General features: G+C 35.3%; 1 protein-coding gene across 1 annotated transcript in view; it reads right to left on the bottom strand.

The window, feature by feature from the left end:
* The window catches only part of LOC106646939 (serine/threonine-protein phosphatase PGAM5, mitochondrial), a 326,599-nt gene that overhangs the window by 113,391 nt on the left and 189,407 nt on the right, over positions 1-23,801 (bottom strand). Inside the window, exon 4 of the mRNA XM_089598499.1 lies at positions 17,584-17,798. Within this exon, the coding sequence (XP_089454625.1) occupies positions 17,584-17,798 (215 nt within the window). The remainder of the gene's footprint in view (positions 1-17,583; positions 17,799-23,801) is intronic.

Genomic DNA, 23,801 nt, shown 5'->3' with positions numbered 1-23,801 from the left:
GTGCGAGCGTTAGCACTGAATTTAGTGTGATACCAGCACCATGTGTTGTTAGTGCTTGTTGACGGTTCACGCTTTCTAGAGGAGGATCGATTTCCATTGGGCGGCTTTGGCTCTGCTAGCTCGTGGTGTTTTGGCAGGCGACAAGCTGGAGGATGGCGGCCTCGAGTGCGTTGTCTCTTGAGCAATGGGTCTTCTTCCTGGTTGTTGTTCACTGCGAAAACGCCTGGTCCAGTGGTGCTGTTTATTTCGTCGATGGTCATTGATGCTGTCAAGTTTAAAAATCTTGAGAGGATTTTACGTGTGTGCAGGGGGAAGAGAGCGCCATTTAATTTTGAGCGTTTTATCGGAAATCCTGGAGTCTGCGAGGCTTTTCATCTTTCGCCAAAGTTTCGATGGTTTCATGTCATGAAGGCAAAGGTCCGTCAGCAGGCTGTGTAATTTTTGCTTTTCAGATTCAGTTGTGCGCTTTAGAATGGCCTCTTTAATATTGTTATACTTGTCGGTGGCCGGAGGTGCGCTAATGATGTCCGCGAGTTATGCAGTTGTTTTACCATCGAGGATACCAAAAATCGTATCAAACTTAATAGCATCGTCTGTTATGTTATTTGTAACAAAAAGGGCCTTTGCTCGCATGAACCAAAGTTCCGGCATGGCACACCAAAATGGCTGCAGGATGCTCTATGGTAACGTCATGTTGGTTAGTTATGGGTTATGTGTATCGATAGAGTTACCTTGCAAGTTATTCTCTTCCTCCAAGATGTCAAATCCCTGCAGTGGTGCGTTCAGGTCTTGTGGGACGAGGCCAAGGGCAAAATAGGGCAAGGGCGTACCACGTGAGTCGGTAGTCTGGCGAATGGCCACACGCTACGGGTCTCGGGTTGGTGCTGGTAGTGAGCTATAAGTGCGAGGAGAGTTGTCCGCTGCCGTGACTCGTGGGAGCTTACGCGAGTTGCGCTCAAAGGAGCTACCTCGTAAGCGGCTGCAGGCGTCTCGTATTTGGCTACGAGTCTCCGTTTTGATGCCACGTGTCACTGCAAATCACTCGCGAACTTCTTGTGTCACGATGTAAAAGTTTCGAAAGAATGAGACGATTGCAATACCTCGTTGATCAGGCAACGTGCCACGGGACGTTCGTTTGCTGGTGCGGAAGAGAGGCTTGACGAAATTACTCAAAAGACTCTCTCGGCAACAACGTCTGCTTGCGTGGACGGCGTGAAGTTTGTATGGGGCACCACAAATATGTAGAGAAACATGAAATGACATTTTCATATTTAATCAAAAAATAATGAATAACGTTATAGAGTATTTAAACCGTGGACCTTGCTTGTAGTCCTATTTACCACGAAAAGATGAAAATTAGCTTTCCCTCTTAATTATATTTATGTCGAAAAATTAAATAAACTCTACCCTTTAACTTCAACCTAGATAATGCACAACGTATAATAGAAAAAAATTTGTATGTAATAAAAACTTTGTATCATTTAAAAAGTTGATGTACATATTATTTTAACGTATGCACATTTTTTGATTTTATTATTTAAAATAACTTATATAATTTTTCGAAATAAATTAGTAATAGGAAAAATTATTTTTTTTTAATTGAAAATAATTAATAAAACAAAGCACTATACCCAAAAATAATATTTACGTACAATAATACAGTACAACTTTATTTTTCGAAAAAAGTAAGCAAAATAAAGTAATTATAAAGATTAATCTAATTATGTCATAAAACAAAATTCAACTTGTCCTTGGATATTTTCTGAGACTAGAAACCAGGCAAAAAATGTCCTGTTAATTTATTCAAAAGTATTTAACAAATTAACACAACTTTTATTTAAACTCTTAAACAACTTTACAACGTTTTTTTTATTTTTTACCTTTAAAAGGCAAACTGAGAGAACAAAAAATTTCAATGATATTCAAAAATTACTACTACTATTATATGTACATACCTGTCTCCCCTTTCTTCACGCATCTCTTTTCCGCAACACGCGTCAGTAAAGCTCTGGCCACCAATTAAGCTTAATCGTACGTCTCCTATAAGACACCGTACCTTCAAATTTGATAGGACAAACTTGTTTTGTTGTTAAAACGAGCCTGCTTATTCGTCCGTCATCGCTAGTCTAATGATTTTCATATATATTTTTCATTACAAAACAGCAATAATTGTACTTGTCAGGGTTCGTCAACACCAGGCCTTGACAGCCCACTTACTAAGTTTTCCAGCGCACAACACTAGTGCCCCTGTCATCAATGTTGACTTTCGTACCACGATCTCAACGAGCTGAGTGACCGTCGCTACCCTGCAGTATCATCGCAGTCAGCAAAATCGTCGTTTTGCATCGAACCTGTGCTTTTAAAAAAATAAAGTATTAGGCTTGTACCACATTACATTTTGCTGCATTACGCATAAATTGTCGATGGTAGTTTAAGGTGTTACAAGATCCATTTAATAATTATTTATAAACCTAGTACTGCTTGCAATTCGAAATTGGCCATTGGCTTGTTTTTAAACAGCACCTCTATGTGCATAAATAATTAATATTCACGCAACTATAAAATGTTTCACTTAATAATAAAACTTATTACTATCCAGGGTATTATTTTATTAATTATTAATTATTAACGTAATTATTATTCTTTAAATTCAATCGTTTTACATAAATTTGATTTTTTAAATGTTGCGCGCAGCTCCGATTTCAAAACTTTGCACTTAATAGTACTACCTGCTACCCACTAGGTGGCAACTACTAGTTTTTGTCAAACATCGCAAGAAAGAAATTTGCTTATAATGCATAAGAAGGGCTGCGTGACTTCTTGCAATCATCCTACCGCATCATACGATCAATGCCTATGCCAGGTTCTCACTTGACAAAACCTGTGCTATGGTAATAGCTAGAGCGATAGATTATTACAATAAATACTTATGTATAGAACCACGCAAAAGGCTCTATGTGTCTACTCTTACTTCACTTTCTCTAGCCATCCTTGTCTACATTTTTTTTTTTTTTTTTTGGAGGGAGGGGAAATGCATTGAGGCACACCGCAGGGACAGCGGTAGTGTAGGACTCGGTGGATTTTTTTTAGAAGACCACCCATACCTACTAACCCCCCCCCATGCCACGTGGCTTTTGATCCACCCCGGAACCACGTTAGCATTACTTCAGGGTGGAGCCACCAGGCAGACCATCGCGTCTCACAGTATTAACGAGCTAACTCCCCACAATTTGCTAGAGGTGCTGATGCTCTCGAGTCCTGAAAAGGACTCGGGGTCCCTGAAGACCAGCACCTTGTCTAGCGCTTCATAGTAGGCCGCCTACTTAGCCAGCACCACTATAAGCTTAATGCTTTTCCTTGCTGATAGGTAAAAAGTACCCAGCGCAGCGTGGGTCCACATTAGCCTGTCTTTCAACTTAAGGCATTTTTGCCTTATTTTGATCCTGCTTGGGCCTTATCCCTGGCCTCTTTTAGGGTTCTTCTAAATAAAGGGCAGCTCTCGCTGCCTGCTTCGTGCTTGTTGTTCGTTGTTGGGCAAAGGAAGCACCGTGCTGGGCCTAGACACTCTTTCTTCCGGTGGTTTGAGCTTCCACACCGGAAGCAAAGCTTGGATCTGTTTTCGTTCTTACAGTTGCCTAAGACGTGTCCATATCCCAGGCATTTGTAACATCTTGTTACTCCAATTCTTCTTCAAATTCAGCAGCTTACGAAGCCAACTCGTAACCTCTCTTCCTTTTCTACTTGTCTGGCAGATGCTTCGTCCACCTTTATTAAGGCCAGCCTCTGTCCTCTGGTAATTGGCTTTAAGAGAGCTACTTCTGGCTCCTGACTCTGATGTCCAAAAGTCCTAGCGAAAGCCTCTTTGACCTCATCTTCCTCTACAATGGCATCAAGGTCTCGGACCTCTAATATCACTTTTCTGTTGCTCATTTTGACAGTACCCTGTCCAGCTACTGACTTTTCAATTTGCTGTGAGAATGCAGTGGCATTCTCTACACCTTTGGCCTTAATAAGTATGTCTCCTTTTTTGTAGTGACAACACTTTGGACTGCCACGTTAGCCTTATCAGGGTCAAAGTTCACCTTTATCGTCTTCAGCACCGTTGCAAAGGTCCACCCTTCAGCCATCTTCACTACTACTGTTGTTGTGGCGTCCACTTTCTTCTTCTCGCTTGTTTTGTCATTCAGGGGATTTTCTTCTTGTTTGCCACTGCCTATTTTCTTTTTCTTTGAAGACATAGTCTGCTGGCGTTTCTCAGGGCTGTCCAATGGGCTCCAGTTTCTTTTACTCCGTTCTATTTCTTTTAGGGCAGTATTCAGGGTTTTTTTCTGTACATGCCGTCGAAAATTATCTTGCCTTTGTTCCCTCCACTGCAGGGATCCAAATGACGACTTTCAAGCGTTGGTATACACATCTTCTTTAGTAAGACAGCCTTTTCTCAGCACCTCTGCCTCTTGAAGATGCTTAAGCACGGCTTTGAGCCCATTTTTAACAGCGTTCGCTGTGTTGCCGTACTTATCGTTAATTATTTGTAGCGTCTCTGTAATGTCTTTCGTTGCTGATTGGACTTTATCAGCAACTTGCTGTCTCCTTATTCTGAGCATAGCGACACTTTCTTCTAAAGAGGCAAGCTCCTCCCGGGTCTGGTAGCTAAATACTGACACGTTGCTGTCCTCGGTATCGTTAGTGCCAATACTCGACAGGCTTCCTCTTCATCCTTTGTCTGTAAGAAAAGGCCATGGAACATTTCGCAGTCCCTGTTGGCCATGGGACACGTCTTTGTGGCCCCCCCCCCAGCATCCATGGGGCTTGCGACAGTCACCCAGGCTTTCACGGGATCGGAACTGCCGGCGGATTCCCTCAGAGAGGTTACCGCCTGGGGTACTAGTTTTGCATCGACGTTTTTCATTTTGGCATCTTTTTGAGTGTCGTACTGACCCGCAAAGGCCAGCAATACCCTTTTTTTCTAGAAACAAGTATTTGGAAAGGGTTAAAACCAGGGCAGCAGCCCTCTCTGTCACCAGAGAAGACCGCTACTTGCTCGGGCCGGCCGGGAGTCGCCACTCTCCCTCAGTCCCACCCGCGGAGACTGCCCTGACGTTGAGTAACAAGTGTAAGAATGGTGTTCGTGTGTAATGTATGTATATGTTGGTACAAAACGGTCATCCCAGAGAGACGAGCGGCAGGTGGACAGTCCCACGACCACGCAGACAACCTAACAAAACGGGCTGGCGTAAGGCACTAAGGTGCCGCCATATAGCCTCCTTAATGGTAGTAAGCCTAGATTATTCGGCCCACCATGTCTTTTTTTTATGAGGCGTACAGCCATTTCAGATGTGGTTACCCAGACTTACCAGGGCCTCATCGTCTGGCTTCACCCACCGCCAGGCCTCCAACGCAAGCCCGGAAAAGGACCCGCCACACGCAACCCAGAACAATCCGTAAGTGTCCCTGTATTTGTTTAGTGAGAGTGTGATGCATGTATCTGAGAAAAACCAAAAAATCACCACAGAAAGCCACCCCAGCTGCCCGTTGTCACCTCATATTTTAAGAGGATGCCCCTATCCTTCACCTGGGGAAGCGCCCGGTATGGAGAAACTAGCGAAAACCTCACCCGGAATCCTTGTCTGCATTACTGGGTATTGATGTCCACCTACTGTGATAATCTAACTAATATACTGACAACGGGCTCTTCTTGAGTGCTGTGGGTTATTGCCCAACGACCCACCAGCGGCACCAGCTCTAGCAGTGGCATCGGACTCTAGCAAAAGTGCACTACCTTTCAACGCCTAGAGTCTCTAGCACAGGGTGTTTATTTATGCTCGATCCCAACGGCTGATAAAAATCCTCGAAGACAACTCTGGCCACCCTCAATTTTCCCTCGCTATTCAAAGCCGCTTACCCTCCAACGGCACCAGCTCTAGCAGTGGCATCGGACTCTAGCAAAAGTGCACTACCTTTCGACGCCTAGAGTCTCTAGCAGAGGGTGTTTATTTATGCTCGATCCCAACGGCTGATAAAAATCCTCGAAGACAACTCTGGCCACCCTCAATTTTCCCTCGCTATTCAAAGCCACTTACCCTCCAAAAGGCCGCTTATAACAAACTTTTTAGAACATTTTATTGAAGCAGTTTAAAAAAATGAAATAAGAAAAGAAATTGATAAAAAAATTTGAAATTGATTTACAAAATGTGTAAAACACAAAAAAAAAAGAGTTTTCACAGATTCTGACGTGCCACCAAAAAGGAGTACGTGTGATAGTTTAAATATCATTTCAAACAAGAATGGATTCAAGAATTTCCTTGGTCAAGATCAGTTTTTTCAAATTGAAATTTTCCACCAAATGAGTAACGTAACAAAAATTTTACTTCAAGCAATATGCTCCTTACAAATAGTCAATTAAGTTCCAAAAGTGACACTCAAAGAATCTAGCGGAATTTCGTCTCATATCTTAACATTAGCTTCATTAGAAAAAACCTCGGTCTTCTGACCTTCTTAATGCATTTCAAGATTGCACACTTGCTAAGATTTTAAAAAAAATTAATCAAGTTCTGTGAATGAGCCATTTTTTAAAAAATAACAGCAGGCAATAAAAACTGTAAACTATGAAACTTATCAACTAATGAATATAGGAACATGTGATTTACATGTAATGCATAATGCTTTTAAAGCAGACTTAAAAGCTGTAAAGTAAAAAATCGTGAGGTTTTTAAAAGCTTTAATTATTATTTGACAATGTGCACGTAAAGCAAAATATTCGGCAATGACAAGTTTGGACTTATTTTCTTAGTTTTTGTGGCACTCATTGGCTAGAAAACTTGCAAGTCGCAGAAAGAGCTCGGGAAATGTTACCTTGTTGAACATAATACGTTTGAATGATATACAAAGAAATAACAGAGCCGTCTTTTAAATGATATATTATAATTAAAAAAGGCTTAAAAAATAAATTTTAAGATGTAAATTTATACTTTCTCCAGTACTTAGGTTGTAAAATTAAATCTTTTTCAATTTTAGTGATCCTAATATTTTAAGAGGATTTCAGCTTGAAATACCCTTACAAAAACATTTTAGGAGCGATTTTTCAAATACTTTTTGAGAAAATATTTTAACCATCGCGCGAACGTCATTTTTATGTAATAATATTTTTGTTACTATGAGTAAATGATTAGCTTAGAAAAGACTACTGATTATTATAGAAAAACGAATAAAATATAGTATCACAACTTTGATTACAGCTAAAAAAATCAAAAAAAAGTTTTAAAAAATCATTTAACTTGATAACTTCAAAAATTATTTTAAAATTAAAAAAAAAACAAGACCCGGCTCAATGATATCTGGATGAAAGTAAGCAATCTATATTTTGCTGACGAATACACAAGTTTTTGAAACACATTTTTAATTCTTGTGACAAATTTTATGGCAATTTCGAATTAGATAGAGGCCTTCCCGTTTATAAGGAATGCATTGTTAAGAATTAGACAGAAAAATCTTTTATTGCTCAGCGGCTAGGGTAGAATTTTGTAAGATTAAACGATAAGCCTTTGACTAAATTTCAAATAATGACAAGTATGATATCTAGTATTCGCTTGTCTTATTGCTTATATAAAGGAATTTTGTCATTTTTTTGGAGTACATTGGAACTAACTGCTTAGTTAACCAAGTTATCATTCATTTTTCATAATAAATTATAGACAACTGAGCAAGTTTGAGATTATTGGAAATGTTATAATTCATTGTCAATTTAGTTTAAGATTGAAGAAAAAGAGAAAAAGGAGAGATGAAGTCAAAAAATGATTAGTTGTGTGTTTCAACAATTTATTTTATAAAATAAACGATTGAGTTATGTTTATGTAATATTTCGCTACCTTTGTTATGAAGCCGTACCAATATTTCATGAAATTTCTTAAAATAAGACTGGAGAACCTGGTAATCTCCGGGAATTCACATTAGCAGCTGTGCTGGACAGTCTTTTTAAATGCCATGAACTTTTTTTTAAAACTTATGTTAAATGAATGATATGGAGCAACATTGTTTAAAGAAATCAAATCTTTTAACGGAATCCACTTAAAATATGCTTCTTTAATTACTTTAATATTAAAATTAAAATATTATAAAGTTTTCTACGACGTATGTATTAAAATGATTATTTAATAATGTGTACATAGCAAAATATTACATACGAGATAAATATCTTTTATTAATGGTCCTCGGTCCAGGGTATAAATCAACGTATATTGCTTGCCCATTGAAGACTATTAAGGTCGAAAGGGTTTAGAGGGTTATTAAGAGTAGAGGTAAATAGTTGCACGAATAACAGCTATACTTTTGACGTTTGCTACTTAATTACTATGGTAATCGACATTTTGCTCGGAATTAATATCACCAGACTCACAGACATCGCTTGCAGGTGTATGACGCCACCTAACGGATCCCACGTAACTAAAGCACCAAGCCTGCATTGTTTATAAGACTTCGAGCTTATTTATTGCTAGTGTTATTACTTTTTAGTAAAAAAAAAAATATTAGCAAAAACCATTAAAAAATTTGAAGAATAAGTATGCAACAAAATCGGTTAAGTAGTTTTCGCAGAAAACGATTACAACCTTTTGTTAGGACTTTAATCTAGATTTTTTTTCCATTCCGGGTTACAGCGACAACCTATTGGCTCAGTCGCCGGGGCCACCCATTTGCCACTCATGAGTGGGGGTGTATTGCCGCACGCATTTACCAATCACTAGCGATACCGCATGTATGTCATACCATGGGCACAGTGGAAATATTTCCGGTGGTACACCGTGCCAGTTAAGTTGGCACTTCTCACCGGTAAGGCCGACGATCCCTGCCTGTCATTGGATCCGCTAATCAGAGCGTCTGGCATCAGGACGAAATCATGATTTTGTTGCTTTTATGAGATCCCGTGCCGTAGCGGCTTGTAATGAGGATCGAGGTGTAGGGCCTTAGACAAGAGGCGCTACACCTTAATGGTAGAAAACTATCTTTGCACACGGTTGGTAACCGTCAGTCGCTCGTCTATCAGAGTAACAACTATGAACAGCTAGCGAGTAAATTACAAGTAGACCAAGGTAACGAGAGGCAGGTTTCAACGTCCAGTCGTATTGCTTTCCAATTTTGTATAAATAAATTTATGAGTCTAGGTAACCCTTGTTTGTTTGTTGTTTTTGTTATCTTCACCATCTTGTCGTGATTCTCGTTGCTTACACCAGTTAAGCTGGCGCTCTCTGCCGAAGTATCAGATCAAGGCTAATTAGCATCCCCAGAAAAGCCCCATATTTTCAAGGACCAGTCCTGGCCGGTAAGGCTGGTAATCCCTGCCTGGCATCGGATCCACTAATCTCTAACTATAGCCCTAACACTGTTTCGCATTCACCCAGTCCCGAAGATCTGTGGGGCAAGGAAAAAACCCTGGATTTACTATGAAAGAAAATTCTACGAAAAAACCCGCCCCAAAATAGCCGAGATTGTATAGGAACTTTATCCGGTGATAACGGTGTTTAAAAAAATTTGCACTCACTAGAAATCGAATCTACGATGCCTAGAACGACGTTGTATCAGTAATAAGCATGCTTAACACTAAGCCAACGCCGCTTCTTTGAGACTTTACTTTATATATTAGTGAGATAACATGAGTTTTATAGTATATTTTTAATTAGAGTAAGGAAAAAAAGATAACTGTCTCTTTGTGGTTTATTAGGGCTCTTTAATAAGGCTCATAAATTGAGTCGTGTTATGAGAACAAAACTTTTTTTAAATGCGAGTATTTGAATTTATCGACATTTCCCATCTAACACACGATTGCCAAGGCAACTCGAATTTTTCAGTTAAAACTACAGTTTGTAGAAACATTGCCATACATAGCAATTAAAAAAAAGTGCCACCTCGACCAGGATTTGAACCTGGAACTCTTTTCTTGCCGGGAAAGTGCGTTACCGATTTCGTCATCGAGGTCTCGGCAACTTCTCTCCTCAATTGCTACACTTTATACTTTTTCGGCGATTTTTTCAGCCCGACGCCTTGCTCATATGGTTTGTTAGAATATTAAGATTTACTCTAATTTATCGATGGGTGAGTATTAAATGCGAGTAATTGAATTTATTGACATTTTCCATCCAACACACGATTGCCAAGGCAACTTGAATTTTTCAGTTAAAACTACGGTTAATATTATGTTTCTACAAACTGTAGTTTTAACTGAAAAATTCGGGTTGCCTTGGCAATCGTGTGCTGGATAGGAAATGTCGATAAATTCAATTACTCGCATTTAATACTTACTTATCGATAAATTAGAGTAAATTCTAACATTCTTACAGACCATAAGAACTTTTTTTATTTCTATAATTTTACACACATAAAACTTTAATTATTACATGTAATGCTAACATCTCACGGAAATACATGTAATAAATAATATTTTCAAAAAGTTGTATTATAATATTAACAAAGATAAAGGTTAATAAGATGTTGTATCGAAAAAAAAAAATATGCAGTACCAAAAAATAATAAAAAATGAACAAACAACTTATAATAATGGTTGTTTTTTTATATTATATCAATTCATATTGAGTCAATCTATTTAATTCCTAGACAGCGTGAAAAAAAAATATAAAAAATCATTATTCATGACTTTTATTACATTTCATTAGTATTTAAGGAATATTTCTTATAATTGATAAATAAAGTAAAGGATTTATAGGACTATTTAGAGAGCTTGCGGAAGACAAAAAATCAAATTTTTCTACATTTTGAGGGGTCCATGCAGGAACCATAGAAGGACTTTAGAGGGCAGGTAAAAGTCTTTTGTTAAACGCTCTACACTAATACCAATATAATGTTAGTCAACCATAAATATAAATACACCTATTTCACACAAACCCCTTTGAAACCACCCACAACATGAGGTAAACTTCCGTCATTTTCTCTCATATTTCGGTTTTTGTCCATACCCCCACTGCTCCCAACAACCTCCCCAGTGACCTCCTCATACCCCAAAGAATTTTTCTTACCCCCCTCCCCCATCCGACCACCACCCCCACACCATTTTTGTAGAATCTTACAGACACTCTCTCTCTAGGTGAGTACAGTAACAGTCTGTTTTGATAGTGCTTCTTCACTGTAGATCTGTCTCCTGCTGTCTGTTGCCTACGGGCACTTTGATTTCAGGTGAACTGCACGCTATATTATGCAAGTTTGTTGTGTGACTGTTATCTTAGCAGTCTGTACACATCAAGATAATTGCCAGATTACCTTTGACTGTCGCAGAAAATCGGACATGGCCATCTACAGGTAAAGCTAAAACATTTACTGATGTTGTGAGACGAGGCGCACATAGTAATGTAGTACTTGGCGATAGTAAATTGATCCCAATAAGAAATGAGACTTGAGTAAGGATAGGTCCTCTCAATGAACATGCTAAAGAATACAAAACAGCTTTAGACACTAAAAATGCGTTAAAATCTATCTCTGTAGCTGATTTGGGCCTGAAAAATGGGCGAGTTACGTTGACCTCTAACAAATCAGTAGTTGTTGAGGGTTAGGCGCTAAAAAATTTGATTTGGATTGGGACTTGAAGTTAAACCTACGCAAAATTCATAGCCACGCATCATCATACATGGTATACCTGTTGAGTACACTAAAGATGAAATTCACAGTAGCCTTTTAGCACAAAATCTTCGTGAATGTAAACAAGAGGAAATAAAAATTGTATATCTATAGCGAGCACGTAACAAAAAATATAGATCGTGTGTGATCGAATTACCGCCTGAATATGGCAAAAAATTATTTCTTCGAGCTAGAGTAAGCCTTGGTTGGGTCAAATGCAAATTCAATGATCATGTATCTCTAGTGCAGTGCTACAGATGTCAAAAGCTGGGTCATATCGCTACAAATTACAGTGATGAGGTGGTTTGTGGTTGTTGTGCTGGCTGACATAGTACTAAGGATTGTACATCTGGATCATCTCAATGTTGTATTAATTGCAAAAATAATAAGCTCCACAACACAAAGCATTGTGCATTTGACAAGATTAAGTGTCCTATACTTCGTGCTGGTATACAACGCAAATTCCATACTATAAACTATGGCGAATAACACCATAAATGTGAACACTAGTAGATTTGTTATAGGACACGTAAATGCACAATCTATACCAGCTCATTTGCATGACCTTAAAGGACTCGTCAAAGACTACAACATGGCCGTGTTTGGTATTAGTGAAACATTTCTCAAGCCTAGTACACCAAGCAATTTAGTTTCATATACCAGGATATCGTTTAATTAGACATGATCGGATTACCAAGGGTGCTGGAGGTGTGGCTGTTTATGTTCACGATTCACTCAAATGCAGGATAGTTAAGATATCTGACACCCCACTTATGTATGTTAAACGTCCAGAATTCCTAATTGCGGAAATCAAAAGCAAGTATTTCACCGTACTCTGTGTCGTAGTGTATAGCCCGCCTAAATCTGGATTCTGGGAAGATGTTGAGACCGCAGTAATGGATAGTGCTTGCACGTATGATCAACTAGTTATAATGGGTGATTTTTACATTGCGTGGAATGTCAATTCTACAAATAAAAATATTGTCAAGTGTTCTCTAAGTTCCATGGGCCTGGAGAGGTTGCCTTTTGATCACACTCATCACGGTGCGGAGTCAGATTCTACAATTGATTACATCTGCTTGGATGAAGATCACTATGTAAAAACTTGTAAGCAACTGAGACAGCCAGAAATCTCTGCACATGATGTTAACATGGTTGAGTTGGATATTCCAGCATCTAGAGTACCTCCAAGGGTTAAGAAATATCGGTCCTACACATGAATTGATGAAGGTAAAGAGCTTAATGATTTGAGTGAGGTTGATTGGAGTTTTTTGCAAAATGTAGATCTTGAGGACAAAGTGAGTCTTTTTACACAAGAATTAACCAGAATACTTGACCACCATGCGCCCACGCCCTTTCGAACAGCAACCATCAAGAGTAGGCCCACACCCTGGCTTTCATCCGATATTAGGGAGTTGATCAGGAGGCGTAATCAGGTATCGTGAGATTATCGACGTTATAGGACTGATGAGTTTCACACTACCTACAAACAACTGCGCAATGAAGTCAAAATGAATGTAAAGAATGCCATGCAGGCGTATTATAGACGTATTTTTTCTGAATGCAAAACAACTGCACATACTTGGAACATCATTAGGTCATGAGGTTTAATAAGACGCAATGAGGCCACTAAAGATCTCCCTATACCTCCTATAGAACTTAACAAGCACTTTCTTGAACCGCAAGAGTCCCGATCACTACCATCACCCCAAGGACCGAGAATCTCACAAGACCATCGCTTTAACTTTGGTCATGTTGAATTACCGGATATATTTAAGGCCTTCAGCTCTGCACATTCTAATGCAACCGGAACTGACGGACTAAACCTAAGATTTCTCAAAATACGCCTGCCGGTTATTTTTCCAATTTTGATTGATATATTTAACTCATCTACTTCAGTCTGGCGTATCTCCAGACGCATGGAAGCGAGCATTAGTCTTGCCAATGCCCAAAAAGATCAATCCTATTCTGGCAGGCAATTTCAGGCCAATCAGCATATTATGTACTTTGGGCAAGATTTTAGAGGCAATTGCATTGAAGCAAATAATAAGTTATCTTGATGAGAATGATATACCCGATTGTTTTCAGTCTGGTTTCCGAAGACAGCACAGCTGCCACACTGCACTGATCCGAATAGTCGACGACATTAGGAAGGCTATGGACAGGAACTGTGTTACACTGATGATAAGTATTGATCAGTCACGAGCCTCTGATGTGGTCAATATTGACTGACTTGTCACCAAACTTTTGACCATTGGCTTCTCTGATGTTGTGGCATCGTGGATCGGATCTTACTTGACTGAGAGATCGCAGACCGTTCGTGCACCCACTGGTGAACTTTCTTAGACACTCTTTCGTGGCTCCGATTTGCCTCAGGGAAGTTCACTTGGGCCATTGCTTTTCTCAATTTTTTTCCAATGATATTTGAGTAAACTATAGAGATTATAAATATCATATTTATACTGATGACTTTTGTTTCTATGTACAAGGTAAGGCCCAAGAGGCCAGAAATATTTTACAGAAGGCGAATAAGATTCTAGAAGATGTCTCAATTTGGTTGGATGTAAATGGCCTTATTGCTAACGATAAAAAAACAAAAGTGACTTGGTTTGGCACTAGAGGTGTAAATAGTCGTCTATATGCAAATAACTCATTACCTGATGTATTATTTAATGGAGTAATTATTGAACCCACTGAAAAAGTTAAGCTGCTGGGAGTCATGCTCGATAGTACATTGACATGGAGACCACATTGTACGTTGTTGCAAACAAATGTTAATCTGCATTATTACAGATTAGGCGCTTTAAGGACAGTCTCTTCATTAGCACTAGACTTCTCTTGGTACGTACACTTATATTTCTACACTTGGATTACTGTGCGTCTCTCTTTTATGGCTTATTATCGAAAATGGAACTTAAGATGACTCGTTGCTTGAATGCTACCCTTCACCTCATTGACGATAATTAAAAATTCGAGCATATAACACCAGCTTAGAAAAAGTATGGTATTATGTCATATTTTAACAGAAAAAGATATGTTATGCTGTGCCTTTTGCAGGAATTCCTTACAGCACAAAGGCCTGCATTTATTGCTGAACTATTTACTTTCAAATCTGCCTCACCAAATGCAATTAACCTCAGAAATTTGAATACCACAGACTTACTAGTGACGCGTGTTAATCTAGATGCTTATAGACATTCGCTTACCATTGGAGCTGCTATTGAATAGAATGCACTGCCTGCTAACCTACGACCCATCTAAACTCCAGCATTGTTTAAAAGCAGATTATTTAAATCTATTTTTAGTGAAGATTTTAGACTTAAGTAAAGGAATTATATATTATTTTATATGTTGTCATATGTGCAATTAAGTTAGCCTATATTTAAAAATTTTAAGAATACTGTAACCATCAGCAGATTTTATTATATTTGATTTTTACTATTTAATTTACTTTAAATTATTCTAACTATAAATTAACATTTTATCTAAAATAACTTTATTGTAATTAATTTATCTGTGATATACCTTATACTATTGTGACCTGCGTGTCACTAACCTTGTATAAACTGCTTTCAGCAGTCTTGTAAAAACTTGAGCCTAGGCTAATACGGACCGTAGGTCCTTAGCTGAAATAAGTACACTCTACTCTACTCTACTCTACTCTACTAACTTTCATAGACAACGGTACCTACCCACACGTATACACGCCTATGTATTATTTTATTTACAAACCACGATGAGACATAACCTTGAAAATTTAACTAATACCCTCATGCATGAATATTAGTGGACAGTGCTGATCATATAAACATTTTAATAACATGGTAAGTGTATGCAAACATTTTTTTTGTCATTTCAACTTATATTACCTCTACCAAAATACCCCATTAGGCTGCACTGCTCCTACACATAATCAAGTTTTTGGTAAAATACATACGTAAACTTAAATAACACTTAATAATACAATAATACAAACCGTGGAAATATTGCTATATTAAGGAAGCTTATTGCTATGAGTTTACCTACATAGCTAGTTTAGTAATTTGATCAATATTCATTGTGGTGTTAGATGCATACATGTTTATAAAAAAGTTTTATAACTAATTGTATTTCGAGTAGAACTTGATGAAATTGAGAAAGTTTTCTCTTTTAAAGGTTAAAAAATAAAAAAAAGTGTACATAAAGTTATATCCAGTAGGTTGACTTAAAAATTCCTCACTAATTCTCATCGAAATTTTCAAAAGGGGAACATAATTCTTCATACTAAGTATATTTTTAAATGTGGGTGGTAAATGGGATTAAAAAATGTGTATTATACTATCACAGAAAAAATACCAGGATCTGGAAAAGATACAAAAACGAGAGATACATGCAAACAGTTTTTTATTATTGCACTTACATGTATTTTATGTAACTATTTTTATTATCACCTAAGGAAACATGGAATAACGCATTGTGAGGGTAAGCGTGAGAAGCGCGAAAGGAGGTGGAGCCCCACTCGTATATATATAACTAGTAATGGTGCAGATAACAGCAGAAGTGCAGACATGGGCGATTTAGAAGATGACTTTGAATCATGTAATGAGTTATTATTTGAATTAAACAAAATAGTCTCCTTAATATGTCAGACTATAGTAAAATTAATATTGATATTAACTTCTTTTAGACTTTAATTTACTAAACATAAATCTTCATACAAAATTGTACTTAATTACTATCAAACTTGTGTAAACAAGTATTGATGATTTTACTTTAAAAGCAATTTTTGTTATATCACTATTTAAAATGGTTTTACAGGTGAATATAGAATACGTATAAGATTTATGGCATACTTTTATGTAAACAAATTTATTTTTATTCGAACTTTTTTCGTCGAATTTTTTTTCCAAAGAATAGAGATATTAGATTTTGAGAAAAAAATAGAAACAGTCGACGTATTTGTAGAGTGAAGTTATGTTGAGTAGCCCAAAGTATATTAATACGAGTGATAAAGTAAACTTTGTACTAAATCACGACATCTAATGATTTTTTAAAGATGAATTGTACGTACTCACTTGAATTTTCAAAGAGTTTCCCACTTTTTCTCCAAAAAATTTCATGTTTTTAATGGTTTTTGAGGTTAGGAATAGAGTACATCTCGATGAACAGATTTTCTGTATTTTGCATTAACTTACCTGTAGTCTTAAAAAAAATATTGTTTCATCTGTATTAATTATTGAGATATGAGATTTGAAAAAAAACATCAAAATCGTCCACTGTGTAGCGGTGCAAAGCATGAAACTTAATGCATAATAATGAAGGCTCTATAACATAATGTTATATAACCTAATAATATAAGGCTAATGACAACAGAAGCACTAGTCTTTTTCGATTTTTGAGATTAAAAGTTTGCAGCTTTCTGAGACATAAGGTTGTTGGTATTTGAACTATGAAATTTTCTGGGTGTTAGAAGTATACTGATGGGAAAGTTACGAAGTTGACGAAAAACTATAAAAATAGATTTTTTACTAACGTTTAAGCACTCTACTCGGATTTTTTTACCAATAGTAGTACAAAACTTTAATTTGATTAGTGGTTTTAAGCATATATCTGTCAGCAAGCTACCAATAACTTTTGTTGTACATTGTATTATCTGATATTTATCTGCTATATCTTTTTCGTTCATTGAATATTCAAGATAGCCTTTTCTAGAAATTGATTTCCCTATAGTAGATGTCAACTCTATATGGTCAATCTAATATTATTACAGAAATGTTTTACGAATCATAAGTGTTATTAAGAAACCTACCATCTTAACTTCCTAGAAAAAATAGCTTACACTTAGCGTTAACAAAACTGCTTATGCTCTCACTGAATGCTACAAATCGGTCAACATAAAATTTACCACTGCATAAAAAACATAATTAAAAAAATTAAGATGATTTTGGCTATCCATTTATTTAATAGTGCTTTTATGACTTAACTTACTTTTTTTTCAGGTCGCCACCGACCTCCAGGGGGATCAGGAGCAATAGGATATCCTTCAACTAGTAAACAATCTTCTATAATTTCTACTAAAGGTAAGTGATTTTGGATTAAACGTGATGTCTCTTGAGCTCTCATCATAGTTGAACTAACAATTTTTTTGTACGGTAGAGCCAATTCAGCTAAGCGCAATCCTGTTATTTCTGCTTGTAATTTACCTAAATAGACATTAAAATATATACATTCTGCAAACCACTTGTCATAGTAAAAAAATAGCAATAATAATGATAAAAAAGCTAATTTTTAAGATTCTAGTGAGAAATTTAATAATTTAAAATTTACTGACAAATAGAGAGTTGACTTGGTTACTTATAATTGATTGATTTAGTATATTTACAGTTTAAAATAGTGAGATGTGATACATTCCGAACTCGATATCGATAACAAAATATACTATAATTTGAAGAAGATTATTTGTATTTCTTCCTCAATTTTTAATTAATCTTGCTAGATTTGGGCTTGATTACTTATTTAAAATTAAAAAATGTAGTGCTTACCTTTTTTCAATAGAGTAGTAAGTTGTTAAATTAATATTATTATAAAGTTTTTAGTTCCAATTACTCTTTTCAAGAAAATAGAAAACTTTAATTATTCCACTCTGTCCTTAATTCATCTATAATAATATGAGGCATTCTTTTTGAATAGAAACCTGCTATCCAAAATTTATACCACTAACAATGAGTCCAAAATAATTTAAATTGAAGGTTTTCGGCTGTATTTTTGTAACAAGGGTAAAAAAATTGACTTCATACCACAGCAGCTGCAATATAATGGCTAAAACTACGTGACATAAAAATTTTTAAAAAGTACTTCATTATGAATTCAACAATTTGGATCATGGTCTGTTAAGACACTAATACAAAATTTAAATATGAACTTTTATTACGTGAGCTTTAGACTCTACATTTCGGGACATTAATTTTATACTATAGCAGTGCTAATATATTAGTATAACGGTACCAACGTCAATCAAATACCTTTAAGCCATTTTAGAGTAATTTTTTTCCGAAATATTTAATCATGGGATTCTGACCACTTAATTGTAACTGTTATAGTGTAAAATTGAGCTTGATAAACAAAGTTACTTTTACAGTTCGTAAATGTTAATATATTTGTATGTATATTACATACATGAATTTGATTTGATAAGTTAAAAAAACTTATATACTCAATTAATAACTGATAAAATTTGTTGCATAAATATTTTTTAAGTGTAAAGTATGTCTATTTGCCTCATGGGCGGCCTTAAAAAATAGACTGATACCGATACGTGGCACGTTATAATGATGTTGAGGGGGCGTGGAAGAACTAAATGAGGGACTACCAAATTTTTTCGCTACGTTGAGACTACGTTAAAAACTAACAAGTTTAACATTATTTTGTAGGGGGCCCATTTGTGAACAACTTTTTTTTTGTGAGGGGACTGTGGGGGTTTTTGTATAATATTAATTAGTTTGTATATGTATATACGCATAAAAATTTATGTTTATTCTTTAAGTACAATCGATGTCTGTGATTAAAATTATTCATTCATAAGATAAAAATATCACTTTGTGTACAGTTTAATTGTTCATTGGATAAAAAGTTTAGACAGTAATTTGTTTGCATGTCGTTTTGAAGAGATCATTTATTTGTCAAATGTAACGTGTTTTTTAGTCTCTTCAGTAGTTCTATTATAAGTTTATTCACAAAATAGTAAATTTTTTGAATATTGTATTCTGTTAACAAGTCTTTGGTTTTGATCCGTTAAGTAATACAAGTTAAATTACGTTATTATAGTATGTTTAGAACAATCTGGTCCATGAATTTTGTTCTTATGCTTGGCACCTTAATATAGTGTGGAGAGATGTGGGGGGACTGTGGAGGGGGGGCAATAAATCTGGGGAGGGGCTAAGTGTGGGGATAGCATATTTTTAACTATGATAGAATGACGTATAAAATAATCGAATTTTACATTGTTTTTTGGGGTAAGCTATTAATAACAAAGTTTTTTTGTGGGGGGCTATGGGGGAAATCATGACTGCCCCACACGAAACAACTATATTGGGATTATGCCTCTACCACGTGACCTCAGTATATATATGACTAATATAGATGCGAAATTACACAGGTCTTATGAGAGGAATCTTGTTTTTATTTTTTTTTCGCACTTAAAAAGATATTGAGCTTTAGAAGGTTGTTAATTCCATGTTACTGACATTATGAGAGTTACGTAGTTATTTTTTTCCTTTGGTGAATTCGTTCATGAAGGTTGAAAAAGCGTTTTGAACGTATACGGAGTGCCGTTTAACCCTACTTTGAGCTGTTTGTTTACCTCTGAGCATCAGCAGCAGTGGCGCAGCAGCAGCAACAGCTGAAACAAACAGCTCAAAGTAGGGTTAAACGGCACTCCGTATACGTTCAAAACGCTGTTTCAACCTTCATGAACGAGTTCATCAAAGGAAAAAAATAACTACGTAACTCTCATAATGTCAGTTATTATTTCGCATCTATATTAGTCATATATATACTGAGGTCACGTGGTAGAGGCATAATCCCAATACTATAGTAAGATGTACATATATATATATATATATATATATATATATATATATATACATATTTCCTATATTACATGGTTGTTTTAAGTAAATTCAGCGTCAAACACACCTCCACCCCCCCCACTTCACCACTTTACTTCTAAACAACCTTAACAGTTTCAAAAATGATCGCGTGTTGGTGTGTAGTTGTTTTGATTGCGCCAATCAGTTCGAGTGTTGTACAAGAGACTTTGATATATTTTTAAGAAGTCTTTAACTTGTATTATAGTGAAGTTTTTAAGAATAATATTATGTAATAATAAAAAAAATAAACTATTTGTGTACCAAAACAATAATTTATTTCGAAAAAATTGTACATTAAAAATTTATAAATTATGAATTTTTATATGTCTTTTTAAATTTTTTAACCTTGAAAATCCTTTTCCATATTTCATACGAATTTGTTTAACCTTACAATAACCATGCATTTTCATATGTCTATTTAAATGTGTTAATCTATTGAATTTTTTATTAAAATATACGCGTAATTATTTTCTCTAAACTGTGTTTCTTTTGATATCTAACGAAATTTTGTTTTAAAGTTAATACAATTTTACAAGTATCACAAACGTATAGTAATTTTTGGTGTGTCTTTTTATGCTTTTAACTTTTAAGGGTTCGAAAAATTTTGTTTTACATACACAGTAAATGAATTAGTCTTTCAAACTGAAATATAATTTTTTATTACAAGTTGTATTCAAACAATTGTGAGTTCAATGATATATTTTACCTCAACTATATTGCGTGATCTAAAATAAGTAACAAATTTAGTTTTCCAATTGATAATGTCTATTCATTGTAAATTCTTTTTGCATCAATTTTTGTTACATTTCTAAAGAACCTGAAAAATATTTGTAAACTTATAAAATAAAAGATAATTACTTTTTCTCTTGAATTTTTTATTCTTCCCATTAAAAAAATTCAGAAAAACTTTTAATTTCCACTTCATTTCCATAAATTCCAAATAGTGACGTGTAATTTGAATAATTCTTACTGTTAGTAACATCAGTATGATAAGAATTTTCAATAACGCAATTTATTTTTTTTTCAAGTGCAAATACTGTTATTTATTTTTTTGAGAAGAAGATGCACTGAAAATTTATGAAAAAAAAAACACAATAAAAATTTTTTTTATGCAATACATGCAAAATAGTGATAGGAAATTGAAAACATTTTAATTATCATAAGAAAGAACATAAAGATGGTAAATGAAAACTATGTTACTATAATAAATAATTAATTTATCAAAACTACTGCTAATTTTTTTGTATTTTTAATTATTTTACCAACTTCTAAGTTATAAAAATTATCATATTTCAATACTTTACCTCGAAATTTAATATGGTAAAATTTTTGATTTGGATGCTTTTCGATAGAAGACTATTGAAAAAAAAAAAAACGAAAAATAAGAAAATTTTTAATTTTACTGTTTAGTTTTAAACTGGAAATGGTGGTTGGCACACAGAGCAGGCAGGGGGCGGAGCCCCACTAGTATACATATAGGTGATTCTGTTGTTACTTGCTCAGATCGTGTCCGGTACTCATACTTACGTGCTGGAATGTAATCCAAAACCTTAAAAACGTCAAATTGTGTTAAATGTTGTCGACTTTACTTGACACATTATCTTATACCAATATATTGATCCCTTCATCGAAATAATCGATCATTTAGAGTCAAATTTTCTATTCCGACCTATTTCCTTAACTCAATTTTACTCATGAAAGCTTTCATCAGTCAACAATAAGGCTTATATACCACTTGGGCGTGTAAGCATTCTGTACTCTAGCTATTGGTGATAAGATTTGTATCTCAGTCCCACCAAAATCGATAAAGACGAGTGAGTTTTCACTGCATGCATTTTGTCCACATATTTACCATAATTACTGTTTTAACAAAAATCAGTTCAAACTAGTTAGTTTTTGGATTGGAAACGCTAACCCATAGTTACTTTTTAAAGTATAGGACTAAAATAAATAAATCCTTACGACATTAGTACCTTGAGTTGTTACCTCTCGCATAGCCAAGCTCTTCTTTTTACGTATTTCGCGCGTACAAACATTTGATTTCGTTCTGACCACCATGAAACAGCCACTCGATGTGCGTGTGCAGGTACGCAAACTACAGTTTCTTATTGTATTTGAGTCTAGTTAATAAATCATGAGTGGACAAGTCATTGTAATACCTCTATGAGTCGCACGAGCACTACAAACTTTGAAAATTCCATTCCGAGCCTACCTCACCTCAAAGTGCCGTTTTTTTTTTTTTTTGTTTTAGAGCAATCAATCTCAGCCAAACTGTTTTTTTCATCACTGTTGGGCTAAAAGACAAGACATATATCTCGGGGGTTTGCCCAATTGGCTCTTTTTTGCTACATAAATGCAAAAACGGTGGTGTTACATTCAACGTTGGTAGCCAAGTGGTGCACTCCATTAGGTGGCTTTATCAGGGCTTAAATGAAAGCAAAAACATAGTCCTAATAATTAAAACAAAAATCTTCGAATTCTACACCCCGAATGAAAAGTTGTAGTGATTATGAAAAATAACGAATTTTAGCCAAAATCACATTATTAGTGATATTTACGCTCTTATTGAAACAGCTGTAACTTTTGAATGGAGGCAAAAATAGAACAAAATTTTTTTCTAATCAATAAGTCTTGATTTCAGCTTTCATTTTAGCTCAGTAAGCATAGTCAAAATGTTAAAGGAACTTAGCTACACGTGCTAGAAAGTGATACAATTCTTCGAAAATCGATAAAAAACTGATTTATACAAAATTTCGTATAACTTTTGACCAGCAAATTCTATATATGCATCGCTTTAGATATTTTTTACTGATTTTGTGTACAGTAGAGAAACCATGAATAAATTTTTTTTTAACCAACCATTTAAAAAAAATTTTTCAAGTCGATCTGAGTAAGTTACGGCAGAATCACCCATATGTATATATTATATCTTCCTAAATTGTATAGTTGTTTTCACTATTCTCTAAGATTTGTTTCCCATCCTTCCCCACGCTGCCCACAATTAACGTTATTTTTCTTTTATTTTTGACCTTAATCAGACAGTTAGAAACTTAACTTTCCCACGCTGCCCCACCCCTTCCCCACGCTGACCCATCCTTTTGATTTTGCACAATCTCTTCCCCACCCCTTCTTAACTTGTTATACATTACACTTATTAATGACAAAACTTTTGGGACACGTTATAAATTTTTTATTTTGTTTTAAAATGATTTCAAAATTGAGATAATGTTATCTAAAAATAAAATCGTATATAAATCAATAAGATTTTAAATAATACACGTATGATATGTGATAAATATGTTGAGATTTCAAAACAGTTTAATGCATTCATTAAATTGATTACTTATTTAATTTTGTGTAAGTTTAAATGTTTCTGTAGAGCATCTTTTTAAAAAATCCTTTTTCTCATTGTCAACGAATATTTTTGTTGATGACTGTTTTGTGCGTTAAGCGGTGCTTTTTCAAGTGATAAACTCCTTTGTTACTGTTGTTACAGGCGTCACATACATAAATTTTTCAAAATTTGTGCTCGTTTAAGTATTTCATAAAATTTTTTCT

This window comes from Copidosoma floridanum, unplaced genomic scaffold (genome assembly GCF_036245765.1).
Source record: "Copidosoma floridanum isolate Cflo_tuat_1 unplaced genomic scaffold, Cflo_Japanese_pri ptg000006l, whole genome shotgun sequence".
Classification (NCBI taxonomy): domain Eukaryota; kingdom Metazoa; phylum Arthropoda; class Insecta; order Hymenoptera; family Encyrtidae; genus Copidosoma; species Copidosoma floridanum.
This window is presented reverse-complemented; position numbering and strand designations above follow the sequence as displayed.